Genomic DNA, 26123 nt, shown 5'->3' on the forward strand with positions numbered 1-26123 from the left:
TAGAGGACCTTTACCTGATTAATGTTGTGTGAGCAGTTTAGCTTCAGTTCTGATTTTTAATTTGTTCACAAAGGGCATTAGTATTAATAAAATGTGACAGGGATAACTTTGTTTTCTTTGAAAACTGTTTCAACTCTTTTTTCACCTATCCTTGATGTTAGGCAAAATTACCAGACATTCCTAAATCGACCTTTAGCATTGAATATTATATCCCAAAATTCCTTTGGAGGTAAAAGGGATTTTTTTCACAGTGCATGAGTGAATTATTTTATTTCCTGAAGGAGGTGGCTCAGTTATCTGATCTTATGGCATTAAGGACTATACAATCAAAATGACATGTGAAAATACTGCTCTGCAAGTGGCTTCCTTGCCTTTGCAAAACCTAGTCAGAAATTCCTGTTATCCTTCCTGTGGAGTTTTCTGGTGTGCAACCCTGCAACTGCTATCTCCTTAGTGAAGCACAGGACCACACTGGTAGACTCAGTCAAGAGAGGTGGGTTTTTTTAAGTGCTGTGTTTTCATAGAATCATAGAATCATTTTGGTTGGAAGAGACCCTCAGAATCACCAAATCCAACCATAACCTAACTGAGGCACTAAGCCGTGTCCCTAAGAACCTCATCTAAACACCTTTTAAACGCCTCCAAGGATGGTGACTCCACCATTTCCCTGGGCAGCCTGTGCCAATGCCTGACAACCCTTTCCATGAAGAATTTTTTCCTAATATCCAATCTGGACCTCCCCTGGTGCAACTTGAGGCCATTTTCTCTTGTCTTATCACTTGTTACTCAGGAGAAGAGACCAACACCCTCCATGCTACAACAATTTTGTCAAGGTTTAATATTTTTAAGACCATAAGAATGCTGAAGGAAAAAACCTCACCGTGGGGTAAAATGGATGAGGAGGGAGAAGAACATGTCCAACTTATTTCTCAGGTGCTTGCTTCAGTGTCTTTGAGGCACTGCAGAGAGTTACATCCTACAGAGTAGAAACTGATCAACACTGACCTCCACTACATAGCTGAAGAATATGATTTAGAAGCATCTTTAAAATTGAATATGTGCCTCATTCTATTCAAAGTATTGTTCAGCATATAATTTTCAGGTAATTGCGTTTAACAAAGACACCAGTATGACTAATGGCCTTTTGCATTGTGAGTCACGTGAGATCTAAGAGGTCCCAGAAGCTCTAAGGCAATATAGAAATAGTTATTACCAAGGATACATCAAGATGTCAAACCTGAATCTTAAACTACAGAAGAACGTTTCAAATTTACAGAGTTCATAGTATGGAAACTTTCACTGATAAAGCAGCTAAGCACATGGTTATAAGACTGTGGATGTAACTGTTCTTTTAAATATATCTGTGTTCCTGTGATAGTGTTGTGTTGTTAATGAACCTTGTGTCTTATTTCAGAGAGATTCCCCCTCTACATCCAGGCAGTCCCCAGCTAATGGTCATAGCAGCACTAACAATTCTGTTTCGGTAAGATTTCCAGTTCCACACAGAGAAAGTGTGAAAGTTTTGTTGGTGCTCATCTGCCATTACTGTTATTGTGTGGTCAGTGGAAAATTTTGTCCTGCTGATAGAACCAAGGTTATTACATATGTAACTCCCCATTTTCTTTTTTTAAGGACTTCTTCCAGCACATTCTTCTCATTAAAAGCCATATAGTGAATTCAGTGTTAATAACTGTAACATGACCCTTCAGTCATCCTTAAATCATTGTTAGTGGTTTCCTCAAAACTAAGCAAAGGTTTAAAGTGGAAGATTTATTTCTATCCTGAGATTTGGAAGCCACGTTTGAAGAAAGGATAACTGTGCAGTTGGTATTTCCAGACATTTTAGACTTTTTGTTTTTTTAAGTTTTGTGTTTTGAGAGACCTCTGGAACTTGTACTGGTTTCCGCTATCTGAGTTAACGAATTGGTGTGCCCTCTGCTGTTGTGGTACGTGCACATACTTTGTGAAACATGAGCCTTGCCTGGATATGAAAAGCAAAAGGAAGCGGCTTTAAACTGCACTACAAACCAAGCTATTATCATCACATCTTTAACACAAAGTGCTTCTGTTCTGTATATGTTCTGGTAGAAAGGTGCTGTTGTTTTTTCTAAAGTATATTAGTGTTAAAATTTGTGTTGCTTATCTCATTTGTCTTTGTTTGGACCAATGTAGTAATTGTACATGCAAGTTCTTTCAGTAAGAGTGCTGTCAATATCATGAGTTCATGGGACTAGCGAAAAAAAAACCTACTGAGTAACTACTCCTTTAACTATTAAAAAAATTACAAATTAGAAAATATTTGCCACAAGGTAAAGTGCTTATTAAGTAATACAATGAAAAGTAATGTGGATGAAAAATTTAATAAATTTTTGTTTATTAAATTGAATTTGTAACAGAATTAGTAGCTCTAATCTTATTTATCAGGACAATTAATTGCATTATACATTTCTAATAATAATTTTTTAGTATTTATAATAGCCATCCTTCTCTTTTAAAAACACGACTAAGTATTAAGTGGAAAAGGCAGTCACATAAAGAGCCTCTTTCACTTGACCGTGCTTTTGTGTTGAAGATGCTGAATTATTTCTTAAAAAGCACATTCTCTATCTGCTTAAACTTTTGACCTGCTTTCTTCAGCTTGCTGCTAAAGAGCCTGGGTTTGATTTTTCTTTAAGAAAAAAGTATTTCTAAACATGGGTCAATGCTTTATTCTTTTGTATGACTTACCATTTTAGTGTAATGTAATATGAATCACTAACAAATGGTGTTGTATACCCTTAAAAAGTAAAATGAAAATTTCTTCTCCTGGGTTGACTTTATTCTGCAGGACTTGCCATCGACAACACAACCGAAAGGACGACAGGTGAATAGATATCCTCCACGGGAATTTTCATAAACTTAGCTGCTAGTGAACATCCCTGCTATCTTTTTCCCCCTCATATTCTGTATGTGCTGGACTAAAATATTTAAGCTTGGAAAACTTGTTCCATTTTTTTCATTTTTCTTTTTAACTCACTTGTTTGTGGCTCATTCAAAACAGCATTTTTTCACGTGTCCATATGTGTGAGAGTTACAAAGTCCCTGTAAATTTAACTGGAGATGTTGTTTTAGTTCAGAATGCAGTAATAGACTTACTGTTGTGCAGTGGCCTGTGCAGGTTTTTGTCTTAGAGGAAAGCTCAAATTTGTATTTTAGCTGTAGTGGAGACTAGTATGACAAGTGCCCCATACTCTGAAACACTGTACTGACAAAGATGCTAAAGCTTTAGTTGGTCTATAACAAATTAATGACATTAACAAAGTTCAAAGGAAAACATTAAGGATAGTTTGTATTAAAAGTTCACAAGTCTGAAGGTAGCCTCTTACATGTTCAGTTCTGAGGCCCAGATTCAGTAACCTCCCTTAACTTTGTTAGCTTGACATGTCACATGAGCCAAAGAAAGCTCTTCCCTCTCCAGAGAATTCCAAGAAAGTCCTTAAGGGCACTGCAGAGGCTTCCCTATGATGCCCTTTGCAGTTTTAAGAATTTATTTATTTTTTTACTGCAGCCTCCAAATCAACACATCCCATCAAATGATTTGTGATTCATCTGCTGTAACTGCTCCATTTATATATATCCCTCCCAGAATCTGCCTCTGAATCTTAGTCGTGGACTCAACCTCTTACTCTACCAAGAGTTTTAATAATAACTCTTGCAATTTCATACAAAAGAGTCAATGGACCCCACGATCTGTTGTCTTTGACAAGGTCGTTATACTACTGTTTGGTTAAGGTGACTGGAATACCTGTTACAAGGATGGATTGCTGTCATTTTGTTTCATGTTTTTAAAGCTTACAGCTCTACTGTTCTTACAATTTTCTCTTGCCTTCTGAAGTTTCCAGCTGCTTGAATGTAGTCCTGGAAGGGCTCCATGAGAGACCTTCCAAGCTCTTTTGTCACGTGTTGTTTTCTTCTTGTAAGGTTTTTTACCCAGGAGAAGAGAGCTTGTTGAAGGCAGTTTGCTGAAGGCAATATCAGAATAATGGTGTTTCTCATTCTCACACCATTTATCATTACCTGTTTTTTTCAAGTATCTTTTGCCATTAAACCACCATATTTTCTGGTAGCTTGTCATCCTTGAAGACAGCAAGGACTTTGATAATAGATACATTGCTGTCTGTAAGAAAGCCTGTAGTGGTCCATGAACAGCCAGTATATCCTGGATAATGGCTCAAACTAGAGCAGGGACTTGACAAGAAGGAAGTTGCTAGATGGTAAAAATACTGCTCACTTTTCTAGACTTCTGTTAGGTAAGGCTGAGGGCAGGTAAGGGGACTGGTTCAATACTGATTACTTCATAGGAAACCAGTTACTTAAATAAACATGGTTGGTTTCTAAATATCCTATTTTTCAGGTGGCTAAAAGAAATTGGGTTGCTTGTCTAAACTCACACACTCAATGCACAACAGGATAAGGGTCAGATTTAGTTTACTAGAATTTGTGTTCTGTAGTAGTATTACCATCTGATGCTCTCGCTGTAAACAGATAAAATGCATCAGGTGCAAGACAGCAGTGATTAGCCATTTGAAGTTGTTATTCATATGTTGGGTTCAGATTGGATTACTGACACACAAGGCAAGATTTGGTATATTACTTTAAATTGAGAAGTCAGAATCCGATTTCTTTCTTTTAATGGTCCTTAGAGAATAGCTTACTCAAATTGTTAGTTTTCATTTATACAGGTGTAGAGTTTTACTGAAAAACCTGTGCAGAGAATTCTCAGATTCCTCCCAAGTAACTGTATGCAATAGGTGCAACACGAGCATTCCTATCTAATCTAAAAAAAGGTACCAAATTTTCAGTCTAAATACTAAAGATCAGTAAGGTAGCCAAAGTCCTTTATACTGTCCATAAAAATTTCCTGTTATACAATTTTTTAAAACATATCATGGGACTTCAGTTGAAAAATGAGGTACAGTTCAAGTTGTAAGATACTGGCGTTTAGTCTGTAATGATTCATGATCCTTAATATTGATTTGTGGGACTCTATCAGTATATTACATGTGTTCATTTTTGCTGTGCAGGTTTTACAGTATATAAAAGACATGAGTTTGCAAAAAAACATCGTGTGTCTCCATCATTTGCTGGTTGTTTTTTTTTCCCTGTTTCATTTTCAACTGTCATTTATCCATTTGCCATTCTGTTTCTTCCTTTGCTTGTTGCAAACAGTATATGTAGCTACATGCACAAATTTTCACCTATTACTCTTATTACAGTACCAGTAATAAAATTGCATTGTCTTTTATAAACTCTTTTTTTATAGATATATGTAAGAGCACAATTTGAATATGATCCAGCAAAGGATGACCTCATTCCTTGCAAAGAAGCTGGCATCAGATTCCGAGTTGGTGATATTATCCAAATCATTAGCAAAGATGATCACAACTGGTGGCAGGGTAAACTTGAGAACTCCAAAAACGGTACTGCAGGTCTTATTCCTTCTCCTGAACTTCAGGAATGGTATGACTTAAATTTTTTGAATTTAGCTTTGCTTTTATTTCTGTCCTTCATGTTTGTGATTGTATATCTAGTTTTTGTATTTTTTTTTAAAGTATCTATTGCCTCCATTTGTGTTGCATTAATTTTTTTTTCATATATGCATAGCAGTAAGGGTTGCATGCAATATGTGGTTATATTAGAAAAATAAACACCTGTGTTAATAAACATCATTTGTGCTTTCTGATACACTATAGGAAACTAGGATCTATGGCTACATACAGATTGTTTATGTAAGGGGCTCAAATTAAATTCTAAACACTGTTTTCATTAGTGCTGCTATATGCAAGTGCTGCAGGAATAAGGCGTTAGCAAGTTGTCAAGCACAAAGGTCATCAAGGGACTTCTGGGTTTTTCAGTGCATAGATTTCTGAATGACAAATTCAATGAACAGTAGTGGCACTGGGTACCACAAAAGCAATGCAGAGCTCTTGCAGAAGTTGCTTAGTAAATATTTTAAATGTATCAGCACAAGCTCTGGCAACCAAGTCCTGGGCCATGGATGTTATGGCCATAACTCAAGAAAGTTTATCAATATGGATAATCCAGCCCAAAATATTTAATACAAGATTTGCTATGTCAAAGAATTAGAGTGCTGGAAAGGATTTAACAGCACCTACGCCACCTGGACTGACTAAAGGAGATTTTACTAGAAGAGAAGCGGAGGTAGACAGACTTTTCATTCCATCTCAAGAGTTCCCTTGCAAGCCCTGACACAAAGGAGACTTTGGTACACATTGCAACAGGAACATGTGCAATGCTTCCTCCTAAAGATGGGCCTCAAAACAGTTCCACAACACAACTTGCACTGAAGTAATTTAGACCATCGTGGCCTTTTCAGACTTCATGCGCTTCCAGTTTAATCTGCTGCAGAGTGGTCTACGGCCATTTTAGTAGCTGCCCTTCTTCCCATTCTCACTTGATCTGCGAGCTTTAATGGTCTACCACTAAGAAGATATTCTTTATATCAAAATACCTCTGTGCCTTAAGTCATCAAAAGAAAAGTTTTGGAAAGTTTTACTGTACTCTTGTACTACTAAAAAGTCGTATTTTTCTAATACGTTCTGTGTGTCTTTTTAAAAATACATTGATTACAACAACAAAAATTTTGTCTCATCCATATGCCAGGCGAGTTGCTTGTATTGCCATGGAGAAGACCAAACAGGAGCAACAGGCCAGCTGTACTTGGTTTGGAAAGAAAAAAAAGCAGTACAAAGACAAATACTTGGCAAAGCACAATGCAGGTATGAAAAAAAATGCAAGTATCTTTAAAGGTTAGTTTTTTTCCAGTTGAAACCTTGCCATTAATTGTTCAGCTGGCACTGTTGCGTAAACATAATGAGTTACTTAAGAAAATATAAAATTCTAATTATGTCAACAGTACTCTGCTTGTTCTTTGCTATTTAAAATACAGCCTATTCAGTGACAGGCAAGCTGCCACAAAATAAATGCGTTATATTATATGCTAATATAGGCTTGCATTGTTTTGGTTTTTATATTTAAAGGAGCACTGGAAACCAACAGGATATTAATTTTGCAATCTGTATAACTGCACTGTGCTCTACAGAGGACTTTTCCGTATCATCCTTCTTATTATGTGGTGATAGTTGTAGATTATATACATGAAAACATCACAAAACGCCATTTTTCTCGAAGCATTACAGCTGGAATTGGAATAAGAGCCATTGCATAGTCAGTGCGTTCTTTACAGTTACCAAATAGAAAAATCTATGGAAGTTTATCCTGATTGCAGTGATTTCTGCCTGAATCCTAGGTTTTGGATTTCTGTTTAGACTGCTGAAAAATAGAATTGTTTTAGAAAATTATGGAAGTAGAAGTCTGCAGAGCGAGAAATCCTTGCTGAGCGAAATTCATTAGTTTTAGCAGTAAGGAAGGAAGAACGTTTTGGTCATGAACAGAATTTAGTTCCTTTCTTCTTTTAATATAAAATAGTCAATGTGTTAAAACTGTTTCTATTGCTTTTGCATTGATATCACATGCTGTAGTGATAGATTTTTTTGTTGTGATCTCTTGGGAGACTTGCAGAGATTTTTATTGGAATTAAAAGATATACCTGTCCAAACAGTGTGATGGAAGTTTTTTATATATTTCATTAATTTCTGGCATTTTTTTCAGTTGCATTCTCAAACTTACTAATTAAGCAATATAAATCTGTATTTTCACATTTCTCATTACCTGACAGGCCATGTGCAGTATCAGAGCTCATAATATATCAGTACTACAGAATTTGTATTTACTTAAAAGTCATTTGCAAATAAAATCCAAGGAAAGTCTAAGAACAGTAATTGTCAGTTACATTCCTTAATTCATCATCACATTTAGGATGTTCATAGTTCAATATTAAATTACTCATTTGCCCTAAAAGCCCTTCTGGATTATTTCTAAATTGAGACAATTGAGAGATTTAAAGCTTTAACTTGTTTCCTTCCTTTTACTGGTTTGACATTCAGGTTGCTTTAATGTTTCTACTTCATTGCCGTAGCACTAGACCATATTTTACTAATTATGACCTTAACAAAAACTGTTGAGAATAAACCGGATTTTATGACCTAAAGTCTTTGAAAATAGTGGTTTAAAAGTATTATCGATTGCTCCCAGCATACATTCCCACAGCATTGCTACTGCCTTCAGTTGTGCCAGTATAACTTTGCATGGCTGTGCGGTTAACTGGATTAATTGAAGAATGACCCAACATAAACATTGATGATACTTCTTTAGGGCAATTACATTTCTTAATACAGTTCACAGTGCAGTTACATAGTTAATAATGTCAGTGTGCCTAAGCACAGTGTGCTTAGGAATAAGCAAAAGAAAGAGTATGGCTAGGGAAGGAGAAGGAGCAGGCAATACTTTAGGAGGAAAACTAGCTCAAAGACTTTGTATCAATGAAATCTGTGAAAAGAAGATAATCTAGGCTTTCCTGCTTTGAGGTAGGGCGGCCATTTTGCAGAAGGTTGATAGCACCTTGAGTCGCACAGTTTGCCTGCCTTAGCACTTGCCACCATCGGTCACTTTACATCAGAGCACAGGTTTTGCCAAAAATTAGAAGCGTTAAAAATTACCATAACTACCATAAGAGAAATTGTTCTGATCAGAATACCATCTGACACTTCCCCTCCCTCCTAAGAAATAAAAACGTTAAAGAAAGTGCAGACTAGAATCAAGAATTCTCTTAGAAATGTTTACTGATCTTAGTGTCCTTGAGGTATTAAAGGTGATGCCAGTAATATTTCAGGGAATTACGCAAAATGTGGAATCATAGAATCGTTTTGGTTGGAAGAGACCCTCAGGATCATCGAATACCAACCATAACCTAACTCTAGCACTAAACCATGTCCCTAAGAACCTCGTCTAAATGCCTTTTAAACCCCTCCAGGGATGGTGACTCTACCACTTCCCTGGGCAGCCTGTGCCAATGCCTGACAACCCTTTCCGGGAAGAATTTTTTCTGATATCTGATCTGGACCTTCCCTGGTGCAACTTGAGGCCATTTCCTCTTGTCCTGTCACTTGTTACTTGGGAGAAGAGACCAACTCCCTCCATGCTACAACCTCCTTTCAGGGAGTTGTAGACAGTGATCAGGTCACCCCTCAGCCTCCTTTTCTCCAGGCTGAACAGCCCCAGTCCCCTCAGCTGCTCCTCATCAGACTTGTGCTCCAAGAATATAAAGAGGTTCACTGAAATGCTACAGTTCGTACATGAGTTTAACTAAGGTGGTACTGAGTTTACCTTCTCTAAACTGCTCTCTCCCATCTGTTATTGGTAGCCATAAATATGGCAACACTGGCTTTTGCAAGCTTTCAGTGCATCTATCTCAGAATATAAACCAGATCTTTTCTTTGCTTGGATCCAAAATAAGTATAACTAATTTGGAACTGAGCAATCTAATCCAGATGTCAAATGTTGCTCTTACAAGAAAGTAGAATTCATTTATCTTATGTCTTATATCTTAGAATAAAATCCGATAAATCATTTAGCAGCATGTAATCTATTTGGACTTCCCTGTTGTTTTTGTCCTAGAGATGAGGCTGAACTGGAATGATGAGAAATGACCTAGTAAAATATTTTATGGTCAACTAAGATGTGTGGCTAGCTAATGATTTGAGAGTTTATGAAGTAAATAGTTGAATATTTCAGTTGCCTTTTATAGTTAAAAGTAAATATATTCTCTCTTACAAGAAAAATATCATCCCATTTTTCATTCCTCCACACCTGAGTATCGTGTCCTTCAAGAGACAACATCACGATCTTACATCTTATCATTTGAAATTCATTTTCAGACCAAAGCCCACAATAAAAAAATAAACCTTTTTCATTATTAGGTTCACTGACATTTTTAGAAATGCTCTAGATATATACTGCAGTGCTATCTAGATACACTTTTTATTTATTTTACTGAAATGTTATTGGAGGACTTCATAAAAGAACACTCTTTAGAACATGCTAGAACTAAGCTTTCTGTTATACATAATGTAGAAAATTGCCAAGCTTTTACAAAATATGTTTATCATTTCTTAATGTGATTTATTTGCCTTGTGTTTAGACTATTGCATGGTAAAGTTTATTTTGTGCATATACTTTTTATTTTACTAATATACTACAAGCCATATCTCAATGACCCCTGTACATTTTTCATGCTGTCTTACTCCCAATGGCCTCTGTGCATGTAAGTAACCTGTCAAGTGACAATGCCTCTTTATTTGCTTCTTACTGTTTCCTTTGAAGAACTCCTTTTCTTTATTAGCTAGTAACACAGAAGCATTAAACTTAAGTCTTTAAATGTGCCCTGTATTCCTCTTATCTTGTGTATATTCAAAAATTAATCATTTTTCTTTTGCATTTGAAAACCCTACAATCATTAGTTACCTTCATATAGACTGAGACACATCTTCTCCATGCTGCTAGTTTGTGGTGAAGGCATTAATATGTATCATTTCTGTTGTTTGTTTCTGTTGTTTGTATCTAACATAATGTGGTTTTGTTCAAGAGGAAAATAAAGGATTGATTTTTTAATTATTATTTTTAATGGGAACAGGTACTTGCAGGCCTAAATGGCTAGAATGGTAAAACTGATTAATATGTTGTAGATCTTCAGCCCTTTCTAGTATGAAATGAGTAATTAATTAGTTTAAATAGTGTGAAGTTGCAAAAAGGACAGCAGTAAGAATCCCATGTTTGTAGGTTTGCAGATGGAAGAAAAATATTACTAAATTCTTGCTTGTAATATTTGGGGAAAGGTTGGAAGAGACTCTTCTTTAGGATGAAACTCAAAATGCTTCAAATGGTCTAGGAAGTTTTCATATCTGTATCTTTTCAGGGTCTTAAGGAGTTGAGTGTCAATTGACTAAATTTGTAGTTTGACCAAATTGAAGTAGCTGTACTTTTTCTTTAGGGTAAAAAGACTGCAGTTGAATTGAAAAATCTTCCCTATAAAAATAAATACATTAAGTTAAATCCTTAGCTTTAGTACAAAGAGCATGTGCTTTCTGGTAGGCTCCACAGTCTTAATGCTGATCTTAGTGGCTGGGGACTTCTGGAGCAAGCAAACTAAAGCTCCTGCCACTATCTGCTTTCCAAAGGAATTTTGGGTAGGGGGAAGAGATATATCCAAACTTATCCTAAAAGAGAACTGTAGTATAGCTGAGGTGAATACACAAGCTTAGGTCTTAGAAACACTCAAAGAATCCCATACTTTAGATGCAGTCGCTCCTCCCTTCTTTTCACAGCACACATAAATACAGAACTGAAAACTCTTCTTTGTTATTCTGCTCACAATTGCTGATTTCTCTAATCTTTATAAATATAATTCAGTGCCTCCTGGCTTCTTTCTTCATTAGAATTCTGCAAGAATTCCCACAGATATTGCGTTATTCAACACAGGAGGAATAAGCTGGTTTTAATGAACAAAACTTGATTTGTCAATCATTATATACCTTGGCAATTGAAAATAGATTGATAGACATGATGGAATTCATCCCATTTCAACTACAGATCAAATTATTTTTGAAATAGTACTTTTACAATTTTTCCCTAAATATGGTGGAGATTATTTTATGTAATGCCATCATTTTTCATTAGAATTCATCATTCTGTCACAAGTATTAAAAGCATGTCAATTTAATGAGCACATGTGTTTAAAGAGAACTCTAATTACAATCAATATGGTGGTAGTTTTGAAGAATAAATACACAAAGTATTAATACTCTTCTCTATACATTTCTCATAGATCTTGTTAAAACATTATTATGGAAGCATCTCTAGTGTAAATAAATGTTCTCATATTGTATTCATGTTGGTCACTGTCTACAGATTTTTCTTTAGTATTGCTATTTCTTAGGAATGCAAATGTGAATGGCATGCCATTTTAGCTAATTTTTGTGGTTTGCTGAATAGTGCATGAAAGGACATATGAACTTTCCTGAGCATTTCAGTAGCTTTGTTACTGCTTTTTACCAGTTTTGAAATGATCACATTTGTTAAAATTGCATAATGAAATGGTTTTATTTTCTGTAACATCTTACTTTGTACTGTAAATCTAAACCATGCTAAAATTATAATCTGTAGCACAATTAATTATCAACCTTAATATGTCTTCTCTTCTCATCCCTATGACGGTTTGTTTTGTGTTTTAGTGTTTGATCAATTAGATCTCGTCACGTATGAAGAAGTAGTAAAACTGCCAGCATTCAAAAGGAAAACACTAGTCTTACTAGGTAATTTTGAGTGATTATTCTGCATATAACAACATAGTTTTGAACCCCTTCTGGTGGAAAATTTATAATTCATTTCTGTGTTATGGATTAGGTGCACATGGTGTTGGAAGAAGACACATAAAAAACACACTCATCACAAAACACCCGGACAGATTTGCCTACCCCATTCCTCGTAAGTAGCAATGTTCAATGTAGTGCAAAATTGTTTGTAGCATCATAGACAACATACCTATCATAGTACTACATGTGTTCAGTTCTACTTACCTACTACCTATCTTAAAGGTGGGAACTGTGATAGGACTGGGTGTATTTCTTCTTTTGTTTGTTTTTCAGGTGGAGGAATAGTAAGTAACACCACTTTTACGTCAAATGGTTCTTAGTGTTCAGAAAACTTCTCTCTACACCAAATATTTGTTAATTTAGAATGAAGGCTAAAACATTTTTCGTTTTTCTGTGCTAATTTCACATTTGCAGTTCAGGTAAGACTGGAACAGCCATGAGCTTTAAAATGGTGTATAATTCCCATAAGAAGAAATATTAGCTGGATTCAGAGGAAACCTTTAATGTATACTTTATCTGAATGTTTTAGGTTACTTTTCACAACCTTGCCTTGAAGACTGGTTTTATACTAAAATAACCTGAAGTTTCCAGAGGTGACAATAAGAAAAAAGAAAAGCAATTAATTAAGAAGCAATCACTCCTTACAAGTGGGTTGTTAGAAAGAGCACAGAGGTGTGTTTTACCTTCATGAGAATCTCTAACAATACCGTGGCAGGAATTGCATATCCTACTACTTGGTCTTTTGGAGATGCACCCTTTTTCCTCAAGCTAGGCGTCCTGAAACAAGAGCATCCAGCAGCTGAATCTGTCCACTCTATTTCTGACTGTCTTCAGAAACACAATACATGGCTCAGAAGTGACATGGATTACCATTATACATTGTTTTTCTTTTATACCTTGCTAGTGCTTTACTTTAAAATTGCACTTTGGTGTTCTCCTACCTATAAGGATTTTGCTTTTGCTAAAAACCATTATTTTTAAGAACTTATTTGTAAACGTATTTGGAAGGGGGAAATGATTAGTTTGCTGCTAATTTAAATTCCCCAGGCTTGCTCAGTCAGGAGTTGGACAAAGAAAAGTGCCAGAAAAAAGAAAACAGAAAGACCTAGGAAAACATGAACCATTAGATCACCCTAGCAGCAATCTGAATCTGCACTGTGTGTAACACTGCTGTTTATGTCTAGACACTAAAATCCTGGATTAGATACTTGAAAAGTGCAGTGCCAGGAGTATGTGATGTATGTTGTACCTATGTTATTCAGTACAGACGAGATTATATGGGTAGAAGGGAGTAGTAACCCAGCAAATATGTTCTCCAATACAAAGAACTAAAACAAAGAGTAATAAATGTTTTACAGTATGCTTTTCAGCCAGTCTCTCTCAAGTACTGACTATATTCTGTGGGGAAGTAGAAGCTGAACTATTATGTGATGACCATGCTTTAGGTTGCCTGCATTATGTTCCTGCTCTGTGGAAGCACTGAAGTTGCTTCACTGATTACGTAAGAAGACTAAACTGCAAATCGGGATGAAATTCAGGTGCTTAAGCATCAGTATGATGTTTAGATGCCTGTTTTAGACATGACCTGACCTCCAGACCCACTCCAGAAGATCGATGGTTTTTAACTCCTGTGTTATATCTGATAGTCGTATGGGGATGTTTCAGATTTAAGGCATTTAGGGCATTTAAAATAGCACTTGATGCTGGTGTTTAGAGATCCAAATTACTTGCTTATGTTATTAAAAGATCATATAAAATATATCACATACACTTCAAGTATTATGTGGTCCTAATCTGTCTTTCAGCTGACTCTAGGTAATTGTATTTATTCTCTCTAGCTCTCAGGGATGGATATTACGGCATTTTCTGCATTTTTTTACAAAACCATGCTAGCAGTAGGTAGCTTATAAGATGGGCCTTAAGTTGGGTGTGGTGTATTGAGGAATGCTTTATAAAGAAATTATCTGCCTACTGAAAAACTGATCGTAAAGGTCATGTCACACACAATGGTAGTTAATTAAAAGGATTGGTAGGCCATACATCTCTTACCATGTAGGTCTGCAGAAGCAATTTATTTGAAAAGTATGTTATTGCTAAGTACCTTTCATCTCTCTTGACCACAAATAATCAGGACCTCGCCCACATTTTAGGCTTATGCTTCCACACTCAGAATAAAACCTCACAAGAATTCAAGTGAAAAAAGGAAAATACAGAAGTGTTTTTAGAAAAGAGAAGGACCTGGGGGTTATGTAGGAGTACGTAAGTTTAGTAGAACTAGGGCAGCAGTGCATAGTACAGTAATATTACACGGTTTATATAATCCCTTGTTCTTGAATTTCTTAAAATAATAACTATGGTCTATAGTATTTCTCTAGAACTTTTCATCTTTGAAATATGCTAATTAATCCTCAGAATATTGCTAATTAATCCTCAGACAAGTGATAGGTGTAATTAAATATAGAAGATGAGTTCAGTTTTTGATACCTTGTTTGAAATTATGATAGGGTTGTTGGAGGAGATGGAATTAGATTGGGAAGGGTTGTGGTGTTTCAGATATGTCACCACCGGAAGTGCGATAGTGGAAAAATCCGAGTAAATCAGTTTGTGAAGGACTGTTATAAGAAAAATAAGCAAATGGATATTACTGTGTCTGTGGGGAAGAGACCAACAGAGAATCACAGAATGGTCAAGATCCTTACTTCTGGAAGTCACCTGGTCTAACCCCTCGGCTCAAGCAGAGCCACCTAGACCCAGAGGCCCAGGACCATGTCCTGATCACTTTTGAGTATCTGAAGATGGAGATACTACCACCTCTCTGAGCAACCTGTGCCAGTGCTCAGTTGCACTCATACTAGGGAAGTGTTTCCTTACATTCAGATGGAAGCTCCTGTGTTTCAGCATGTGCCCGTTACTTCTTGGCACCACTGAAAAGAGACTGGCTCCATCTTCTTTACACTTTCACTTTAGATATTTGTACTCATTGATGAGATCCCCCCTAAGCCTTCTCCAGGCTCAACAGTCCCAGGTCTCTCAGCCTTTCCACATAGGAGAGATGCTTTAGTCCCTTAGTGACGCTTCACTGAACTCTCTCCAGTCTCTCCATGTCTCTCTTGTACTGGGGAGCCCAGAACTGGACACAGCACTCCACTCAGCCTCACTAGTGCTGAGTAGAGGGAAAGAATCACCTCCCTCCAGCTGCTGCCAATACTTGGGCTAATGCAGCCCAGGACACCTTTAGCACTTCATTGCCATAGGGGTGCATTGCTCATGTTCAACTGAATGTCTTCTAGGACCCCCACAGGGCCTTTTCGGAAGAGCTGCTTTGCAACTGGTCACATCCCAGCATGTACTGGTGCATGGGGTTGTTCCTCCCCAGGTGTAGGACTTGGCACTTCCCCTTGTTGAACTTGATGAGGTTCCCATCAAACTTTCTCCAGCCTGTCAAGCTCCCTCCGGATGGCAGCACGACCCTCTGGTGTTACCAGCCACTCCTCACGGTTTTGTATCATTGGCATCCTTGCTGAGGGTACACTCTGCCCCAGCCTCCAGATGATTAATGAAGATGTCAAACAGGACTGAGCCCAGTACTGGCCCCTGGAGTAAAATGGAAATGTTAATTGAATTGTTGAGAAATCATAAAAACTCTGAGATCTGGCCTTTGTTTGCTGTTGAAAACAGCTGATAGAGTCTTAAAGTCATGATCAGGTAAAGGTTATTATCGACCAAACAAAAAGCCATATATAAGCTTAATATTGCTTTTGTACTGAAAATATTTTGTGTTTTGTATTTTCAGACACAACCCGACCTCCAAAGAAAGATGAAGAAAATGGGAAAAATTACTACTTTGTATCTCATGACCAAATGATGCAGGATATATCAAACAATGAATATTTGGAATATGGCAGCCATGAGGATGCAATGTATGGGACAAAACTGGAAACAATACGAAAGATCCATGAGCAGGGACTAATTGCAATACTTGATGTAGAACCTCAGGTAACTAATTAGAAGTATATGAAAATGGGACTCATCACAAATCCTTCAACCATATTTTATTGAGATATTTTTATTGATTGCACACTGGACAAGTAATGAATACAGTAACATGGAACAAAAGTCCCTGGAACACCAAGATATCCATTTGTGAAGTAGAATTCTCATATTCATGTGGTTAGAAGAACATACAGCAGAAACAAATTCATAACTTAGCTTAGTATGCAACCACTAGAGCTTGAAAATGTACTTACCGTGTCACTTTTTGATATTGTAGTCTCACCTTCAGTGAAATGTATCAAAACAAGTGATTCTCATTGCCTACCAGGAGTAATGTTTCAGTATTTTGAAAAATTTCTCTTTGTTGCTATTTTAGATGGTAATCTTGTTTCTAACTGACTCTTGGCTCCATATCACTATTGAGCATGGTCAGAAACTTTTGTGGTCAATCACCAATACTAATCCTGTTTGTACAATGACCAGATCAGTGTTGTTACTTTATAAACGCCTTTCTGTGTTGCAGTATTATACTTTTTGGAAGCGGGTAAGGAAGGAAAATCAGTCTCTCAAGAAGCACTAATAGTTCATTCATTCATTATATAAAATCTTCAGTGGAAAATTGTGATACATTTCCTTTGAAACATCCATGTAGTGATGACTTGCAGTTCACAGGGTTGTCTTTATATGTTTTGTTAAGTGATACAACATGAATATGGACAAATGTGATGTTTATATTATTCTAGCAGATTGAAGGAAATGGAAGAAACGACAAAATTGTGACGAGCATTATCTATTTAAATTTGCTGCCTTCTTTCTTCTTTGTGAATGGAATCAAGAAGTTAAAATTCTTGAAGAATTTCATAACAGAAATGAGATACCTGACTAAATTGTTTAGGACTGTTAATATAGTAGGCTGGTGTGGTGCTGTTCTGAAAAGTAAAATTCCACATTTAACAGTTTTCAGGGAGAGCAGTATTTATAGTCATTTCAAATGAAGCAGCTGTTAAAAGCAAACTCTCTCGATAAACCTTTTCACATTGCATTATTCAGAAGCATTGTGATTCTCAGAAACCATTTTCATCTTTGTTAGAACATATTTACATTTGGTAACAGCTGCCTTTTCTACACTTCTTCCAGCACGTGTCTAGCAAGCTTCTCTCTTAACCATCTTCCTCATGCATCAACCTCAGCTCAGTAAGGCCAGCCTGTGGGCTTATTCCTAGTTATCCTACACCACTTGTGTTTTCCCTTGGGTACTCTTAGTTATGTGAGTTTTCTCGACTTTCACATACAGGGTTTATCTATTGTTTGGAGAAGATTGGCATAGATGATATATATAGGTGGGTTTCAAGCAGCAGAGACGAAAAACTTTAGCTTGGGAAAAGGATGAATTGGGGTTTTTTGTTTGTTGTGGTTTTTTCAAAAAAAAAAAACCCACACCTTTGAAGAAGACAGAAAGCAGAAGGAGCAAGAGAAGACTGACCTTTAGTAGTCTTACTTTATCCTGTCCATCCATTTGACTTCAGCTGAGGCATGTTTACTTGCTGTCCTGCACTTCAGTCCAGCTTAGATCTGTACCAGAGTTTCACTTATGGCAGCTCTGTGTGTGTTGCTCAGTAATTATGACTAAGTCAACTTTTTAAATGAGAACTCTTCTTTTGCATAGATGATGTTCAAGGGATTTGTACTGCATTTACTGCATTAGTGCTATGGTCACTTTTCAAAACTTCAGTATGCTTACTTCCCACAACACATTTTCATTTGTTTCATAAAATAGTAATAAAAAAGTGTTGCGAGGTAGAAAAAGTCAGACAAAAAATGATATTCTAATCAGTATTTATTCTAAAATACAGCTGTCTCTTTTACCTATTTATGGCATGACTTAATTTTTTTACCTGATCTTAATCATTCAGTTTAAATGCAAACAGAATTCTCCACCCCGAGACTGTATGGGAAGAGGTTCTCTGAAAATGCTAAAGCTTTAACTGTCTTGAAAACTCACTTTAATTAAGTATAAATATACGGTTTGACCACCAAAAACGTAAAATAATGCAAAAAGTGTCTGTATTATTAAGGTCTTCATTCCAAAACAGTTAAAAACAAATACCAGTGCTGGTAAATCATGATTTTTTATCTTTTGCTTGTGTGATAGAATTTATTTCACATTGCTTGTTGAGGGATGCTTCTGAACTATCTGGTTTTTTTTTTTTGACCTAGGCATTGAAGGTCCTGAGAACTGCAGAATTTGCTCCTTTTGTTGTTTTTATTGCTGCACCTACAATTACCCCAGGCATTAATGAGGTATGACATGTTGCAATCTAATGTCCTATCAGAGAGAAAATTAAGGATGACGTTCAAATATGCAGATAAGACTCTTCAGTTGTTTCCTGGTGTGTAAATGGAGAGGCAGAAAGACGGTTGTATGGCAGCATTATTAAGTCGATTGGAATGTATTTATTGTTTATTAACTGTTTTATCTAATTCAAAATATGAACTGCGAGCAGAAGGATGCACATGGTATATTCTAAAAATATATATTCTTTTATTTCATTCCCTGCCGTAGCTCAAAGATCCATTTCCAAATCCTTGAAAAAACTGTTAGCACAAATTACTGAACTCTGAGCTGCAGTGTCAGCACTAGATTACACCTGGCCTGAACTAAAGAAGTGGTTGTGCATGACTGCCATCATCCTACCTTTATCTTTTCCTTTTTTCTATGCAGTAAATATATATCAGAAATAGCTTTATTAATTTCAGACTGTTCTCTAATAATTGGCAGCTTTGACCAAAGAGATAATTGCTTGTGGAATAATGTTCAGTACTCGTGGAGGCCTGCACCCCGAGTTTTTATAGACTCTCTGCTCTACAGTTTGCTGCTGATTACAGAGATTATATCAAGCAATTCTGGATTTAGCTTACAACAGGGCAAACTGTATTTATACAAACACCTTACCTGCTCAGCATTTTTCAAATCATGATATAAGGTATTTAATCAATTGGATTTCACCATGAATCTGTTCCAGATATCCTATATACCTCCTTGATCACGCAAAAGAAGCCTGATCTCTACAGCCTGTTTCTAAAGAAATGTAATTACAATACCATAAGTGTGAAACTATGACATCACTGCAGAGGCTTGCAGGAGAATAAGGAACCAGACAAACATATTTACGTGTAAATACCATGACTTATTGTTAAAACAGCAAGTGGAGAGTGAAAAATATTGGCCTCAAGCTGCAATTTTATTGGCAGCTGAGGCAGTCTACTAGTTCACTGTTGCTGAACAGATGCTTTCCTGGTATACCGGGAACAGGATGGAAATGTACCTGTTACAGCAGTGGTGGGGAAATATCTGTTCATGCCAACATGCCAAAGAAAGTACTGTGTTCTGAATATTTGCATTCATGCTATAAAACTGTCTTTATTGCAAGCTCTTGTGCTCTGTGCACACAGGTATTCACTCAGGCATGTGAATTGCTGAACTGGGGCCATGCATATAAAGCATGCTAATTTATGAATCAATTAAACTTTAAGAAAGGGAGGGACAGGTAATGGTATTAGCAACAGACATTACCCGAATACAGTGTCCTGTTTTCCACAGTTTACTGTGCTGCGTGAAGGGAGATACACGAATTGTGTCTATGTGTTAGTAGCCTGCGAGGCATCAAACAAGGGTGGAGAGTGTTTCGTATTTCCCATTCATGCTTCCCTTTTGAAAGGTTCATTTGCGTAATGAGTATCCCTTTCTGTTTATCCTTTTATCCTTCTTTTTTATTTTATGTACACTTTTGAGAACACTTCTGTAAATGACTGTCCGTTTTCCCCCCTTATGTTTTCTTAAATTTCATCTTTGCTTTTCTTTTCATTTTCCTGCGCTCGTACTAATTGTACATAGCTGCCAAAATGGTGCAGAAAATTGCCTGTAAGTACCAGCTAGGGGCTGACAAGGTAGTCCTGGTTATTTCAGTAGTTTTAGAATGTAGATATGCTTGTTCCCATTCAACATTACTCTTGCCTTTGGAATAAAAATTTAATGTAATAATTACTTCAGAGACCTGTGTTAAAATTATGTGCTAGTAAAAAGAAACCAGAGAGTGAGATTTCTACTTTTTCAGCTTTTTGTTCTGTCAGTCACAGTAAGATACACACTTTGGTGAAAAAAGTTCTTTCTTGTATTTGGAGCAGGTAAAGATGATGCTGATGGGAAATCTGAGTAGCAGTTAAAAAAGCTACATGTGAATTAACAGTCCTAGGGCTTTGTGGGGATTTCTCAGGTTGTTTTAGCCTGTGCCATGAGATTAAAACTCTCTTAAAGGTGCAATATGTTTTTTTGCCAAGACTGGCTTTAAAATATAAAATTAATCTCAGCTAGGTATGTTTAAAGCACTGAAAATATTCTGCTTGGCAAGTATGATTCTTTTTTTCCCTTTGTAGATTAATTTAAATAGAAAAGTTTAAATATTTAGCTGATTTAAATTAATGTTTCTTCTGGAATTTATGAAAAGTTGGCAGTTTACCTCGCTAGGCTTAAAGACACTGGGCCATACAAAATGTTCCACAAATATATTTAATATTATTATTCATCCATACTGTTCAATTTGATAATAGCATAAATTAAATTTGCATGCGCTGGTATCTTCTACGGAAGCTCCAGGCATCACTGGTGATGCATAAAGGTCCACACAAGGATCATCATCTGTACAGAAGTGCGTGTGAGAAGTATTTGTCTGACTTTGTTTGACTGCAATTTGTAGTTATTATCAAGTGAAAGTGACATTCCCCCCTCGTTTGGGGCTGCAGCGTCAGGAGAGAAGCAGAACTGTAACCTGGGTACAGAACTTCTCCAGACTTGGCTGGTTTCATTGCTACAGGGAAGGAGAACTATCTCAGCACAGGTTGTTCCCTTCAGAGGACCTGAAAGCCACTGTTCCACAGCTGCTTGTCACCGTAATTTCAAATACTTGAGAAGTTTACATAACAAAAAAGGATCAAGTCTCCTTTTAGGTAGATAAAAATCTGTTCCCAGAATAATTTCTTGTGAAAACAGCTATAGGCACTGTGTCTGTACTTCCTGCAGCCTAAAACTCTGTTAGAATAAAGTGTATCCTAGTTGACTGATCAAGTAGGGGGACCCTTATAAATACTACAGATCTGCAAGAGTCTATACTGTTCATACTTAATTTTTCCCCATATCGATCTGAAACTTGAGGGGCAGGAAGCACTTGATCACTTTCCTGTGGCTATTTCAAGGTTCCTGAAAGCAGCAAATGATATTTTTTTTAATTTCTAAGAGAATTTGCAGGAAGATAATTCAAACTTAAAATTGCTGCAGAGCCCTAGAAGGACGCTTTTTGCAATCCCGCTCCCTGAGAAAGGCCGAGCTCGCTAAAGAAGCCCATAGCTGCAGCATTGCTGGCCGCACAGGCTCCAGGAGCGCACCCACAAAGTAGGATGCACATCTTTCTATGAGGGCATCAACACAAAGCCATGGAAAGACCAGTTTGCTGTCACTGGCCCTTCTTGAGCATGAGCTGTGTTGTGGTTTCTCTTCAGGACCTCGCACTAGGAGATGCTACAGATGGCATGCTCTGAAATAGGAACCACAGAGAAATGTAGAGTGAGAACTTCCTTGTCAGTAAATGATTATTAAAGGAAGTAGGCTGATGTTGAGCAGTAAAACATTACCAAAACCAGGAACTGCTAATACCCAACAATATACCCTCTCCTGTTTCTCGTGTTCTTACCTGGACCTAGGCCATATAGCTCATATTTGTGCACTTTGTATGTTTTATTCATATGTGGTCTCCATTGTTCCATGTCTGTGCTGCTTTTCTAAGCTTCCACCCTCTGCCTTGCTTTTTAATTGTAGACTTGAGTTTTGTCCCAAGTAATGTCAATAACTGAGTGCTGTTTGAATGTCAGCTCGAAGAGACAAATTGTGCCATTTCTCCCGTGTGATTTCCATAGATTTAGGTGGGGGATCTAAGCCTCCCTAAGGCTTTTTTCCCATTTCCTTCTCTGTAAGTAACAGATAGAAAGCTGTTGTAGAAGAGTACGAAAAAATCTAACTTCTCCCTCTCCCATTTTCTTTTCTGACCACCGAACAGGATGAATCTCTTCAGCGCCTGCAGAAGGAGTCTGAAATCTTACAGAGAACATATGCACACTACTTTGACCTAACAATTATCAACAATGAAATTGATGAAACTATCAGGCACCTGGAGGAAGCCATTGAGCTTGTGTGTACAGCCTCACAGTGGGTCCCGGTCTCCTGGGTCTACTAGACCGGTCACGAGAGAATTCTAGAAAAAGAAAAAAAAAAAAACAAAAAACAACAAACCCTGTCATTACTGGGAACCACCTCATACATGGAAAACCTCTTCGTTATTGACCTTGTGTCAACAGGTCTTGGCCCCTATAGACTACCTAGATGTAGTGTGACCTAAATTTATAACTATTGTCATGTCCGAATAGATAGGAGGAGGGGGAAAAACAAATTAGACACTAATTTAAAGAGACAGTATCTTTTTTTAATCATTTCTCCTAAACTTTAATAAAATGTATCTTTACATATATGTATTATTCAGTCCTTTGGAATGTTATATTTTTGGAAATCATAGCTTTTTATTTCAAGGACCCCTAAAAACTGCACAAAATAGATGCTGCTTTCTATAATCTATTTTAATAGTAATAATAATATGGTTCTGTTACCTTAACTTGGGGGTGGAACACTACATTCTTTTTAGAGTCTGATTTTATGGATTGGAATACTTTGCTTTCCTTTATTTATTTGAAATGATTAGTCTAGTGGTTACGAAACAAATTCATAAATTTTAAAGGCCTTTCTTCGCTTTTTTCTTTCCTAGGATAGTATTTTTAAGTACTTTTGTGTAACATCCAGATAATGTGATACTGTCTCTTTGAAGAACTCTGTAAAACTTTTAGAGATTTGAAATTGGGTCTTGACTCTTAATGCATGTGGACAGTCGCAAGCGTTCATGCCGTTGGTGTATCTGTGTTGAAAAAACCTGTAATCTACAGCAAAGTACATTCCGTTCATGGGAACACATACCCAAGGGAATAAAGTAAACTATTATTCTGACTGAGTTGTAAACCTATGCACATCCCTTGCATTTTGGGCAACTTTATAAAAAACAAACAAACAAACTGATTTTTATTAATAATAATCATGTAGTGAAATGTGTTTGTAATTTTGTCTCAATTTAATTTGTTGTAAGGTGGGAGGGGGCAATTACTGGTTTCACCATTTCAGATCTGTGTTGTCTGAGAGTATTAACGTTTTAATTAAGTTTAAGGAAAAAAGCTGATTTTTAATATGTATGTAATTGTTAAAAGATGCACACATTTTAAAAGAAAATACTGTGCAATGAAGAAACCAGTTTAGGCATTGCGATAAACTGACTATTCCAAAAGACTCATCTACAACAGCCCTGTAAATTCCTTTAAAAATGGTAATTGACTCTACAGTCTGACCAATTTTTTTTATTTTAAATATACTTCCTTTTATGTGTTCAACAATTAAATGTTTTTGGGTCCTTCATTTCATCACAGGGAGTTTCAAGAACAAATCAGTGACTCTTGCAGTGAGAAAAGGTTTCTTAAAGTGTGTTAAGATGAGGCCCCGGTAGGGGCACAGCCTGGGGTCCGTTCCAGGAGCTCTGCTCTGCCTGTACCAGCACAGGTTGAACTAATTTAGAATTAGAGCAGAGCCAAGGAAGTTTAACTGTGTGCACACCTGGTGTTTTGTTTCCCTTCTTCGTGCTCTCACTGGCCCAGATGTTTTGAATTTTTTCTAAAAATGGTTAACAGAAGCAAGCATTGCCACTAAGAGATGATTTATCTTAAGAGCTTGGTTGGCTGTGCTGTAGTATGAAGTTCAGTGTTTGTATTAAAATGCTACAGTGTTCTCAAAGGATTTATCCTCAAATTTGAACTATCAGCTGTAGTTAATCTGCGGGCTGTTCCAGTTGTTTGGGACCACTGCACCTGTAATCAGAAAAGGTTCTCAGGGTTGAACACTCATCCAAGGGTAATTATCATGAAGTGCATAGATTGCTAATTTACTCCTACTGCAGGTCTGATGGTCAAATCTCTATTCCTGAAAAATCCTTAGGCGAAACCTAGGTCCACCTGGGCATCCCAGCCAGCCAGGCCAGGCAAGGTGTTTATTTCAGGCAGCATTCCCAGCACAGCTCACAGCATGCAGCACAGAAAAGAACTCAATCCATCGCTTTACCCCACCTGCTGAACCCATGTACGCCACAGCTGGAATCACAGTCCTGTGACTGCGTCCCAAAACCTGTGCCATAACCGTGTCCTTGGAATCTGTAGTTGGCGGAGTGTCGGACACTAGTCGAGGAGAAGCTGTGTGGGCATCCTGTAAGCAGGCCAGCAAGTAAGAGGGAACCTATCTGAGTAGTAGTAGCTGTTCATCTGTTCTGAATTTAGCCCATGTAAAAGGGGATGGGTACAAACTGTGAACTATTTAGTAAGAGGTAATTTTTCAAGTGGTCGTGCTGTATCATTTTAGTGGGGGATGAACCTTAGGAGGTGTTTCTGTAGGTCAGCTGTTGCAATGGTAGAGTTACATGCGAGCCTAGCTCATGGAAGTGACAGGTTCATTCACTCTCAAAACTACCTCTTTTCCCAGTAAAGCACAAAGATGAGAAGATCTACTGAAAAGCAAGCAGTGGAGTGTTTCTGATGTTAGAAATACAAACTTCTTCTCTGGTAAGCATTGGTATCTGACTTCAGTGACACGTGCTTTTTAAATGTTTATGACATGAAACCGGTAAAGTAATTTTGATAATTTGGGTATAGTCCACCATGAATGTTTTGACTACACACTTTTGACTCTGTTAATGTGAATTTCTTGGAGTTCCTGTGTATCTAGCATGTAAGGAAAGAAAATTCATAGGGCCCCTGAGAGTGGTTCTGCCTTACACAGATGACAATAAGTAGTGATTTAATGTAACTAATATGCTTTTCTTCTCTTAAGTGGAGCTACTATGCTGTTAATATTACATAAAGGAAAGACTAATTTGGAGAGCTTTGGGTCTTTTATTCTCACTGTATAGCCTTTTACCAAGAGACAAAAACTGTAAAGCACATCAGTTAGCATACTGTCCTGCATCTACTGCAGACTGTTTTCCTTGTAGAAACCTTTAGTAGCAAAAAATTAACTTGGAACCCACCCTGGACTTTAAGTCCAGCTGAACTACCATCCCAGGACTCCTCAGTCTGCCTGATCCACACACCTTCTCTGCCTCCTGCTCTGCCCAAACCTTTCCAATGCGTCTCCGTTATCTGTGCGGTAGGTAGAGGGCAGAAGGCTGCCATAAATTCAGCTGGAAGTTTCATTTCCACAGGGAAGACTCATGCAGGTACAGAGCCAATGTTACAATTTTTTTTTTTCAGTCTCCAAGTGGAGAAGGGTCCTAATACTGTAAATACCACTGCATAATTTAGAGTGCCTCTTGAGCTTCTCTAAATGTATGCTAAATGTGACCTCAGAAGCAGCCCTGGGACTGCGAAGAAACAAATATTTCTGTTTGACCCCCTTTTATACTTTATTTTTGTACAGGGTCTGATAGATTTTTAAAGAAAACTTGATCTTATCAGTATACTGCCTCTCAGTCTGACTCAGGCCTGTGATTTCAAGGTGTTAAGTTGGTCCAATAAATGTTCATTAACCTCTGCTTCCATTTACTTAATAAAAGTGCACTAGGTTATTCAATGTCTCAGAGTGCATGATCATTGCATGGAAATGATAATGTGGTT

General features: G+C 37.1%; 1 protein-coding gene across 12 annotated transcripts in view; it reads left to right on the forward strand.

Moving 5' to 3' along the window:
- Positions 1–23866, forward strand: part of CASK (calcium/calmodulin dependent serine protein kinase) — a 209651-nt gene extending 185785 nt beyond the window's left edge. For 3 of the 12 annotated variants that reach the window (XM_065860249.2, XM_065860266.2, XM_071811840.1), the window contains 9 exons: positions 1415–1483; positions 2828–2863; positions 5303–5499; positions 6664–6779; positions 12189–12269; positions 12361–12441; positions 16123–16325; positions 18540–18623; positions 22430–23866. In XM_065860249.2, the coding sequence (XP_065716321.1) occupies positions 1415–1483; positions 2828–2863; positions 5303–5499; positions 6664–6779; positions 12189–12269; positions 12361–12441; positions 16123–16325; positions 18540–18623; positions 22430–22606 (1044 nt within the window). In that variant the 3' untranslated portion in view covers positions 22607–23866. The remainder of the gene's footprint in view (positions 1–1414; positions 1484–2827; positions 2864–5302; positions 5500–6663; positions 6780–12188; positions 12270–12360; positions 12442–16122; positions 16326–18539; positions 18624–22429) is intronic. The other 9 variants (XM_065860288.2, XM_065860308.2, XM_071811830.1 and 6 more) reach the window with 7 other exon arrangements.
- Positions 23867–26123: the final 2257 nt, after the last annotated feature.

Source organism: Patagioenas fasciata, chromosome 1 (genome assembly GCF_037038585.1).
Source record: "Patagioenas fasciata isolate bPatFas1 chromosome 1, bPatFas1.hap1, whole genome shotgun sequence".
Lineage (NCBI taxonomy): Eukaryota > Metazoa > Chordata > Aves > Columbiformes > Columbidae > Patagioenas > Patagioenas fasciata.